This window comes from Alligator sinensis, unplaced genomic scaffold, assembly GCF_000455745.1.
Source record: "Alligator sinensis unplaced genomic scaffold, ASM45574v1 scaffold88_1, whole genome shotgun sequence".
Taxonomy (NCBI): domain Eukaryota; kingdom Metazoa; phylum Chordata; order Crocodylia; family Alligatoridae; genus Alligator; species Alligator sinensis.
Genome location: NW_005842347.1, coordinates 1,431,516 through 1,443,545, shown reverse-complemented (window position 1 = coordinate 1,443,545; position 12,030 = coordinate 1,431,516). Strand labels below are relative to the sequence as shown.

Here is a 12,030-nt window from a genome sequence, read left to right as displayed (position 1 = left end):
GACCAAAATGCTGGCTTGCATCCATAGATGCTTCTCAAGCAAATCCCGGGACGTCATTCTCCCCCTGTACTCGGCCTTAGTGAGGCCGCAGCTGGAGTACTGTGTCCAGTTTTGGGCTCCACAATTCAAAAAGGATGTGGAGAAGCTTGAGAGAGTCCAGAGAAGAGCCACGTGCATGATCAGAGGTCAGGGAAGCAGACCCTACAATGACAGGCTGAGAGCCCTGGGGCTCTTTAGCCTGAAAAAGCGCAGGCTCAGGGGTGATCTGATGGCCACCTACAAGTTTATCAGGGGTGACCACCAGTATCTGGGGGAACGTTTGTTCACCAGAGCGCCCCAAGGGATGACGAGGTCGAATGGTCACAAACTAATTCAAGATCGTTTCAGGCTGGACATAAGGAAGAACTTCTTTACTGTCCGAGCCCCCAAGGCCTGGAACAGCCTGCCACCGGAGGTGGTTCAAGCGCCTTCATTGAACACCTTCAAGATGAAACTGGATGCTTATCTTGCTGGGATCCTATGACCCCAGCTGACTTCCTGCCCTTTGGGCGGGGGGCTGGACTCGATGATCTTCCGAGGTCCCTTCCAGCCCTGATGATGATGTCTATGAAATCTATAATTCCAAGCCATTACCATGTTGAGCAGTCCTGGCCCTATTATAACATATAAGAAATATACTTTATATCAAATACCACAACGCATATTACCACAAGGATAATAAGCCTAAATATAGCTTGACACTACACATATGCAGAGACTACACATACCATATCAGTAAAATAACATCAAGAAACAATGCACAAGTCCCCAGACCAGTGTGGGGCTTGTGAAAATATCAATAAGAATTTTTCTTTTTTTTTCTGTTAGAAAGATTTTTTGCTTTTGGTGTTTAACTGGATAGTATGTTTAACTGTGTAAAGATAAAGTCCTACTATTATTTTGCTTCTGTGCTTCATATAAAATCTAAATGTTCCAAGGCAAGTTCTCAGAAAAATCAACAGTTTGATACTGGAACCATCACACTGATTTCTACTTGAATCTGGCTGCCAAAATACTCTAATAAAAGATATCAAATTCACCCAAGGAACCTTGTCTGCCTATCAAAGGGCAGCATTCATGAAAAATGAGATAAAACTACAGCAGTGGAAACTACTTCCCCATTCCTTTTAATTTCCAAAAGTATTTTTTAGAAATTTACCCTTGGGAGGGTAAATCTTCAGTTGCAAGACACCACTAGTGTTAAACCTTATTTTGTCTAGGTGTATGGGAGTTTAGTGGCTTTTTAAAAAATTATTATGGGGATGGTGTCCTTCAGTTGATGAATTCTCATTGAAGCTTCAATGGGAGGGAAAGATGAAATATAATTGGTAGTTATAATTAATATTATACAAAGCTTCCTTGATTAAATTAATAATGTTAAATGGAAATGTAATTTAAAGCAAAATACGCTTATGTGCTCACGTAAAGTGATCTGTGAATTTAAAGTAAAAAAACCCATTTACTCTTGCATTTCACATAGCCCCTTACAGAATTTTGTGTAATTGTCTATAGAGCTTTCAAAAGTAGATGTGACAGTACTTGACAGGGACATGATATGTGGTGAGAGGTTGGAAGGTCACTGAAAATGGTGAATGGGGAATACTTAAAAAAAATTATAACCCAGCAGGGGATTTCCAGCCTTCCACAAAAACTGTTCTCATTTGACATAAATTTTAATAATAAATTGACATGAGTTTTCTTTATTTATAAAAAGGGAAGTATAGAGTGCTGAATCAGACCAAAATTTAATCTAAATTAAAATAAGGTATATTGACTTCTTAAGTCAACTTCAAATTTATTGACCTAAGAGGTCAATGAATGTTAGTGAAAAACACAAGTCAATATGTATTGCATGCATGAATTGTTCATGTCTTTATATGAAATTTCAAGCAAACTTAGCAAATTGAAAAGACAAGAAAGAAAAATGAGAAATACAGTGCCAAAGACAGCTCACAGATTTCAGAAGGCTTGGGACCAATGTATTATGCAAAATGATCAACATAAAGCTAACATTGATTACCAATCCAGGGATAAATGTTATATGACTACAACAGCTTACACTTGGGGGGGTTTTTGGACTCTTTGTATAACATGATATACAGTAAACCAGACCAAATTCTAAGTGACATTTTCTAGCTATTATAGTTCCAGGGATTTATCATTCTGTATTTATTTTTACTCAACATAGTAAAGGTACCTGCCAAAGTCTGGAAGCTAACATAATTAAGTACACAATGAATACCGTTAAATTAAATAAAATCTAACAAGCATCAACAGTCATCAGTTTCATTAGAATTCAGCCACCAACCACTTGCCCCATTATCACCAAGAAAGCATACCTTCAGTCCAACAACTGGTGTTTTCTGGAAAATTACATTTGGGCTATTTCAGACCTTACAGGGTGATCAAGTGCCAGACACTGAGAGCCCTGGATGAGATTCCTGGCCAGCAAGCCCTCTCTTTTATAAAGAAGAAAATACAGCTGGAACATCTCTGCTAAATTCAGGACTGGGAAGGGTGGCAATACCTCATAGAGATACTTCCCAGGCCATGTAGTGTTTAAGGAGTTGTATTCAACACCATAACTCTTCCCAGAGACTCAGGGACAGTGCTGGCATTATAGGCTTCTAGGGCTGAGGCACCATGCACTCCCAGCCAGATGCCATGCTCAGTAAATGAGCTATCCTATTATTCATCAATATCAGGCTCAGAATGTTTAAGACATAGCCCCATATACATATAGCATAATGCAATTGTTTAATTTGAGGAAATGAAAGCACAGATAAATGTGTTAAGGTCTACAACTGAAAGGAAAGGTCACAGCATCCTAGACAGATAAACACGGTAAAAGGCTGACCCCAGCCCTTGTCATCACATGATCAGACAAAGTATCTGGAGTACAAAAATCATCTCCATGTTGCAAATACAAGTAACTTCTGGAAGACATACTCCTTTAGTCAAAAGGCCGTTATTACCTCTTCCATTCACCTCCTTCCCCATTGCACTATTATCAGCTCAGTCTTATTTGATCCAGGCTTTAATTAGGTCTCATTCATGCCCAAGTTCTAACTAGACACTGCCTGAGGTGCTGAACTGCCTTGTCCAAACCAGACAAGAGATATGCTATTGGCTACGGTCAGTAAAATGAAGACACCACACCCTATGCCTCCTCATGATAGACCCATATACATGGGCTGCAGTGAATCAAGAACACTTCATAACAAATGATACAGCTGGTAGATCCAATAAAGCCAGCATGAAAACTCAACTTCCATTGCCAAAGATTACTGACTAATTCAAGCCTGTATAACTGGTGGCCCATGGGCTACATGTAACCTGTAAGCAGTTAACATTCAGCCCATGGGCCCCCATGGCCACTTCTCCCACTGCAGGAAAGGACTTGGGGCACTTGCCAGTGTCTATGCAGTCTGCACAGTGGGGGTCTGCTTCTGTTGGCACAATCCACATAGCTGGGATGGAGGGTTTGTGTGCTGGCAACACAATCAGCAGGATCATTGCCCATGAAATGTGCATTGGACAGCCCGGGACTAATGCAGACAATACAGTTTCTGTGCCTAAACCACATCTGTGCACAGACTGGCAAGGCTCAAGGAGACAGGAGGCATCTGGATAATGTGAGAGTTGTCCTACTCCACAAGGGAAAGTAAAAAAAGATGTGATATTGATCCTTATATATCAAGTCTGGCAGCATCCAGCAAGGGCTGCATTATTGCTTCCTTCAACGCAATGGACAGTTTGTTTTATGAAGGGTTTAGGGGATGTTCTCCCCAAGCAACAGACCTAACACTTCTTCAGTGACCATCACCAGCCAGGAGGGACATGGATCCAAAGCAAAGATAACTGGATCCTAAAATTCTTTCAGTATTTTCAGCATCCTAGAGAGCATCACTCTCTGGAACTCTAGCAGAAAAAATTAGGTCCTTGTTCCCTCAAGACCTTATTCTTCTACAACAGATGCAGACAGCCCATCCTTAATATGATTAATCTTGCCTACAAAATACTGAGAACATGCCTCACTTGACAGAGACCTAGTCTGAAGATCCCTCCCTGCCCCTGCCTCCTGAAAAAAAGAAATCTGATGCCCAAGATTTTTCAGATTTGTCATTTAAGCTAAATAGGAACAAGTCACCCTGAAAGTGGACTGAGTTTTCCATACATGGTGTCAATTGGGAATAACTCCTTATGTAGACAACCCTATCAGTAGAGCAGCTACTGTTAGCATCTCCTCAAAATGTACAGTGGGATCCAAGAAATGAATTCCTAGACTCTTCTGCCACTGCTGCTGAGAGGGTTTGGAAGGATACACCTAAGCTCAAGAAAGCAGAATGGCCCATTGGGAACCAAAATAAGAATCTGGGAATCTGGGGTCAAGTCCCAGGACTTTTGGACTGAAAGGGTGCATTCAGGCAAATGCACACATGCAGTTTGTAGGCATTGGCTGTGCATGTAGGCATTTGCCACACTGCTAATTTATAGTGCAGCAGGATTTTTTTGACACTGGGAGAGCCCAGTGTCAAAAAAAACCCATGGCAGAAAAATGAGGGGAGCACACATGGTGGCAGCATGCATCACCTGAAACCAGAGCCTAGCCAGCTGGAGCCACACACCAGCTGCCAGCCAGGCTCCGCAAATCCGGATCACCATGGCTGGAGGCTAAAGAGGCCCCCAGGACTCCAGGTACAGTTGCCAAGGCCAGCCTGGGTGCTGGCCCAAGCCTCCCCTACCCCACCTGGTGCAACTTGCCACACACCAGAGGGTGCATGCACAGGTGTTCTCAGGGGACAAGCAGCAGTGGCACAACTATGTGCTGCTGCTATTTGTCCCTGGGGAAACGCACATGCATACTCATCTGGATGCACTCAAATAGTTTGTTAGTGTTAGGACAAGTGGGCCAGGTTTGAAGGGTGATGGGTTTGAAGCCTGATAAATATGGGTCCAAACAGTATTAGAAAAAGTAGAGATGTAGTTATATGTTCATACTAAACATTAAATGTTCTGTCCCTATTGTTAGTATCAACTAATATTTTACTCTATGAATAGCCCTGATTTTGTTAACTAATAGAATGATTGTAAGCACAACTACTCATAGAGTAAGATATTCCCCATGATAAGCAGAGTAACAGAATTTGGCTTTGTATAAAAAAGATAAAAACGAAGAAACATGTAGAACATTAGATAATATTTAAAAGTGATGTTTATTTACAGTGCCTTATATTTCAACTATTCAACCCTACTCTATTTCTTAATGAGGGGAATGTCAGAAAGTCCATGTAGAATTCTAGAGTGGGCTCACTTATTAAAAGATAGTAAAAACCAATTTTCAAACCAAGAGAAAAACAATTCATTTGAAAGGTGATTTGAGATTTAGGTTTCCTTGATTTATCCATAATAAAACAACTAACAATCTCTAACAAAAATATCCACAATGTAACTTAAAATATAGCAAATATGTATTATTTAACTTGAAATAAATAAATAAATAAATACCAAATTTTCAAAATAAAATTATCTATTTCTTTTCCCCCCCAAAATGGGTATTGCACCAGTTCAGACTCTGATAGTCTTGGAAAATGGGCCCAAGATCTCCACAAACATTCTTCCAAACAAAGCAGATTCCATTGAGCACACATTGTTGAAAAGCCCATGCTGTAACATTAACATATTTCATAGCAACCAGAATAAAACAAAACAAAACGTCCTACTTCATGAACAACATCAAGTTCAGCTTTACACCAGAATTTCTGTTCATAAACTTCCCCTATGGCTTTCTATGCTATGCCATTGTTTAAACAAAAACAGTTATTCTTTATAGTCTACCATTCTCAATAAGATGCATCTGCCTTATGATCCGTATAAGTTTAATTAGAAAACTATAACTGCTTATAATTCACCAAAACTGCATAATTGAAGAGGAGGAAGGGCAACCATCCCTGAGTGTTTAAGTGCTGCATAAAGTGCTCTCAATGAAAATTTATTGTAAATGCATTTTTTCATTTAATAAAACACCTATTTTAAAAAAAAAAAATCAGCAACCAGGATATATTAGATACAACTGCATCATATATCCCTTTTTCTGGAGTATCACTAGGCTTAGTTATTGTGGTATCCAGGTACTACGACAAGAGAGAAACCCTAACCACTACCCATCCAACATTTTTCCTTCTCTGGCTACTATCTGTACTTACTTAAGGTAAACTAGTAACACATAAACCTGTCACGAAACTCACTTTCCTAAGGCACTGGGTGTTCACATAAGGTGTTTCCTAGCATTTCTAATTGAAATTCCACCTAGATAGGTACAACTGGAAGATATTACCATCAGGCAAGTGTTCAAATGGGCAGCATGAAAGGAATGAGTGGCGTCTGCTCAAATCAAAACTGTCACTCTTCTTGGTAGCCTCAAGAAGCCAAAACTAAATAGGACAGAAAAATGTATCCCCGTGGATATTGCTACTTTGCTTGCAGCAGTGGCTCTCAATGTTTTCAGATTTGAGGTACTCCTCCATAACTTCTGTGAACCGAGGGCCACTCCATTTAAAAAACAAACATATTTATTAAAGTGCTTACTCCTTGCCAAGGGGCCAGGTAGTAAGTAGGAACAGGGAAGCAGATGGGCAGGGAGAAGCCTAACCCTGTGCTTATCTCCTCACACCTGCTTATCTCTTGCATGTTGCAGGGCTGTTGGTTGTAGCCCTGTTGGTCTCAAGGCTCTTTGGGTAGATGTGGTATCTTGTATTAGCTGTCACATTTAGTTGGCCTAATAAAAGATATAACATCTACCCAAAGAACCTTCCCTGCTTATCTTTTCACACTTTGTGGCACTTTTCAAAGGATCTGACAACACCCCCAGCTGCAACAATACCCTTGTTGAGAATCACTGGCTGACTGTGTGGATAGAGCATATATTTATTAAAGCTAGTTTGGAAAATAATTAATGAAGGGCTTTCCAAAAAAAAAAAAAAAAGGAATCGTTTTAAGGCATTATACTCAGTCCACAACAGCTATAAAATTATTTATCTTTAAGCCTACCTAGAATTGGCTTTGAAAATACTCTCTTAATATGACAAGTTTTTTATCTCAAATATTTCTGGGACTGTTAGGTCAACAACATCACTCCAACACCCTCTTAGTATGAGTGGCTTTGCAATATGGAGGAACTTTTGGTTCCCAAGCAGATTTGGCACAACACAAATTCCACCCACCTGAGTATGAAAAGGACTCTGAAGGACAAGTTTTATTGCCAATATGAAATGGAGTCACCAAAGCTCATCTTCCTTAAATCCCATCTTAAGACTCAGCGCCAGCAGATTTCACATGCTACTATCTTATTCACGCTGGTTTCAGTGGGAATGACTTGCAGAGGAAGTTATTGCTAAGGACCTAGGAAAACACATCGGATCTGTTTTGGGAGGAGAGGTCTGATGTAAACACAGGTGTGTGCCAGCTTAGCTGTCTGGCCGTGTGTACTTTGTCAGCCTCACCGTGTGTACAATGGGGGTGTGGACACAGGTAGGTGCCAACCCCACCCTGTGCACTTCAGGGCGCAGAGCTGTGCACCAGCCCGGACATGTACACAAGCGGGGTGTGGACACAGCTGCATGCCAGCCCACCTGTGTGCACAATGGGGCACATATATAGGAGTGTGCCAGCCCAACTGTGTACACAACCGTGGCACAGATACAGCTGTGCAGCAGCCAGGCAGTGTACACAATTGGGTGTGGATACAGGTGTGTGCCAGCCCAGCAATGTGCACAAAGTGTCATGGACTCAGGTGTGTACCAGCCTGGTCGTGTGCACTGCAGGGCAGAGAGAGCTGTATGCCAACACTGCCACGTGCACAATGGGCATGGATATAGGTGCACGCTAGCCCCACCGTGTGCACAGTGGGGGCACAAACACAGGAATGAGCCAGCCCAGCTGTGTGCACAATGGGGGCACGAACAAGGGTGTGTGCTAGCTTAGCCAGGTGCACTGTGGGGGCACAGATACCGGCGTTTGCCGGCCTGGCTGTGTGCACAATGGAGTACACAGATAGGTGTATGCACCTTGAGGCGTGGACATAGCTGGCTGTGTGCAGAATGGAGCACATCTATAGGTGTGTGCAGGCCGGGCTGTGTGCACAGAGGGGCGCGCACACACACACACACACGTGCACCAGCCAGGCGTGTGCACAGTGGGGCACACACACACCAGCCGGGCCATGTGCGCAGTGGGGCACACACAGAGGTGTGTGGCAGGCGGGCTGTGTGCAGAGGGGCACGCGCGCGCGGGCACACGCGGGCGCAGCCGCACTCACCCACGGTGGGCAGGTAGGAGGCGGCGGGGCGCGGGCCGGGCTCGTCCTCCGGCCGCGCCGCCCGGGTTTCCGCTCCCGTTACTTCACTCGTAGCGGTCCCGCCCCGCGCGCACTGCTGCGGACGCCGGCACGCGGGGACCTGCTCTAGTCGGGGCCACGCCGGGCCCCCAGCGCAGCCCTGCCCGTCCTGCACTACCCCTGGTCCGCGGCCCGGCCCGGCCCGAGCCCCCCTCACCTGGCAGCCGCTGCCCTGCTTCTGGGACATGTTGGCAGCACAAGCAGTCAGTCAGTCCCAAAGGGACACAAGGAAGCTCTTCTTCTTTTTTCATACAGAGGGGGGCTGGTTGCCGCCAGGGAGAAATTAATTTGGGACTTTGGGAAAAGCAAAAGCCAGAGGTTGAGGAAGCGTTTTGATGATGCTGACTGCGCAGTAGCTCATTACTACTGCACAGTAGCACTGTGTGGCACGAAGTGTGATGCAATGCTACTGTGCAGTAGTAATGAGCTACTGCGCAGTCAGGATCATCAAAACACCATTTGGGAACACTACTGTGCAGTAATGCCAGTTACTGCGCACAGTTATTTAGTACTTGCATATGCATGTGCAGTAACAACTGCACAGCCAGCGTCTTGTCTAGACGTGGCCAGTGACATAAAAATAGGTTTTGAGAATGTACTTACCACAGGTGTGAAGTATTATTGGCTGACACTTTAAGACAGTTCTGATCTAAGTAATGATATATCTGAAGGCTGTCTGTGATTAGCCAAACTTGTTACTCCTCAGATACAAAACCTTTGGCCACTGGCTTATGTGCATGTTGAACCCATTCTCACATGCTTGTGTGGAGATCTAAGGTAAACACACCTTGAACTATGCTTGTAGCTGTGCTTGTGTCTAGATGACTTTTGAGGCCATCCTACAATTCCTAGTGGCTACAATTAATCAATTAATTTCCCACTTGCCTCTTCTATACCACAAGCTACTAGATGGTTTATAGTTAACCTTTATTTCTACATACCCTACTACAGTTTCTACACATTTTAGCCCAACACAATCAAATTCCAGTAAAGGATGCTTATCCTTCAGCCTATTCTTAGCTGGCCGGAGGAGTCAGGCAGGATTCTGGTTAGCACATAGCACAAGTATTGCAAGGAGCGTGACTTTGGGAAAAGCAATCAGACTAGTATGCAGTTTGGGTTGCAAAGCAAATGCCTAAAGATTCTCTACAGTAAAGCAATAGGCAGTCTGATAATTCCCCCTTTACAGGTCCCATCAACTAGGTCCTTGCCACCATCCTCAGAGACCCCACAGTCTATGACGAACTTCTGAGAAATACTGGTTTTATCCCACAGTGTGCATGGGCCTGGTCTACTAAGGCCTACAGCATGATATAGTTTGCAGTTGACATTTCACTTGCTTCTTGTGGTGGGCAAATTCTGAGCTCATTTTTAGGCTCTTCCACATCTACCTCATTTGTGCTTCCTCATGCAGAAGCTACGTTGGGTGCCACTGCTAGTCACCCAACATCTGCATAGTGATATAAAGCCACCATCTGCACTTTGGGTGAATCTGTAGCTGTTGCAGGAAGCAAGGGACAAGTATCTTCTGTCTGTCATGAGTAAACTCCTCTCTTCCACGAGTCTAGAATTGCTGTTGAAATGCCTCTTATGTCTCAGGAATGGCAATAGGTTATCCAGAGGCAGGAGTATCTCACCTTTGTGTGCTATGTCCATAGCATAGGAGTGTGCAGAGTAGGAAGTGCCTCAGCTAAATGGTTTGGCAGGATTAAAACACTTCACACAGGGCCTGGGAAAGACAGTAAGTTCCTCTGCAATCCAGCACAGGCTGATTCCTATGGTGCCTCAACTTAGTAAAGTACCAGAGAAGCCTAGGATAAGTCCTCCCAGCAATCCCGGTATCAAACCCATGTAACTGCAGTCTCTGCATGGATGTGGGTATATGGGTATGGGTCATGATAGCTCTGCATTGCGACTACTGGAAAGCAGGGCTGACATATGTGCATGTATACATGTGGACCAGAAAACAAGGACACATTACCATACTTTGTAATGTATCTTAAGGGCAATGTTTGAAATATGGGAGGGTTTGAGGAGCCGGGGGGGGAGCTCCCCCATAAGAGACAAGAGCCCCCAGCCTGCCCAGTGCAGCTCAGGCAGCAACGGTGGCAGCTCCTTCCAGCTGCCATCTCCACAGACCCTGCTAAGAGTCATAGTGTAATTCGAACCCTGCTTAACGGTGTCTCTTTGCAGTTACCTGGTGTTACCTACACTGGCATTCATTATTCTTGAGTTAGTCTAGCTCAAGTGAGGGCAGCAATATTCCAGCTGCACAGAGTAATTGGGCTGCTGCAGAGAATGACTGTTAGCAGCTGATGAGTTGTTAATTCAAGCTTTAACTTGTATTCCCTGACAAGCCAGTCAACTTCAGGTAAAAGTGTTCTCATATTTAAGTTTAAGATTTGTGTGCGTGCAGGGCTGGATGTGGAACAGCACTTGATGTATATAATGCAAGTGAATTCCTCAGTGAAGCCTTAAGTACCCAGTGTAACCACCTCCAAAGACACAATATCATTTTTTCTCACAGTCCTATCCACAAGGGGACAGTCTTTCCATCTGTTATTACCAACTATATTACAGTTTGTAAGTTAACCCCTTGAAAAACTAGCAGTAGATGAATGCAACATAATGAAAAGTTGAAAACACAGTTCTGTGTAATTTAATGTTTTAAAATTAGGTTTCAAGTCTCAGTAGCTTCTGCCTGTTTGTACTAGACTTGCACTTGTATCTTCTAAACTTCACAAAAATATTCCAGATCTGACTAATTTGAAATAGAAGTTAATTTCTACAGTGAACTTGCAAATAAAGACCTAGTTTGATCAAGGTAATGGATTTGAGTGATTTAAAACTTTGTGATCTACAACAGCACATTCTGCAAATCATTAACCAGTCACACAGCATACTTGGGTGTCCCATTTCACAATCACTAAAAGCAGTCTTCTGTTCCTTTACTTGTATCTTTCCAATAACATGATATAGGTTGATAATGCAAAGTTAACACATTTTTTACCAACATTAGTATAATTTATTGTCATAATAACATGTTATTATAAACTTGGGTGCATCTTCACTTATTTTTTAGAAATAATTGCTCTTGCTTTCACATATTCATACATACTGGAAGAAAGTAGCTCATATGCTCACATTTCTGCTTATGCAATTATATGAAATGTTCAAATTAAAGTTATCCCTATGATTCAGTTTTCTGATAGCTTTCCTTAGTATCAAGGAACACAACACTATTTTTACTAAAAGTTTTCCTCCTACAAGTTTAGCACAAATTCTGCACTGCATTTTTATCATTTATATATGGTTTAACATTCTGTAGTATTTTCTTTATACTATGTTACATGATACATATTTGCCATGTTATATATAACTCTTCACACTTTGCATAGAGTATTTAACAGAAGCCTTTAAATATAAGCTGTAAAAGTACTGCAAATGGTGAAGACCATGTGGTCAGAAAGGCGCAGCAAATATAACAGTCTTTTAAAGAACTAGGGCACTTCCCCATATACAAAATATCTTTTTGACATAATAAAAGTGCATCATAAAAATGGGTTTTTTCATCCCCTGTTCTCTCAAGGGAAAAA

At 42.7% G+C, this 12,030-nt stretch overlaps 1 protein-coding gene across 1 annotated transcript in view; it reads right to left on the bottom strand.

The window, feature by feature from the left end:
• The window catches only part of LOC102383059 (ras-related protein Rab-10-like), a 53,110-nt gene extending 44,489 nt beyond the window's left edge, over window positions 1-8,621 (bottom strand). Inside the window, exon 1 of the mRNA XM_014522401.2 lies at window positions 8,357-8,621. Coding sequence (XP_014377887.1) covers window positions 8,357-8,621 — 265 coding nt within the window. The remainder of the gene's footprint in view (window positions 1-8,356) is intronic.
• Window positions 8,622-12,030: the final 3,409 nt, after the last annotated feature.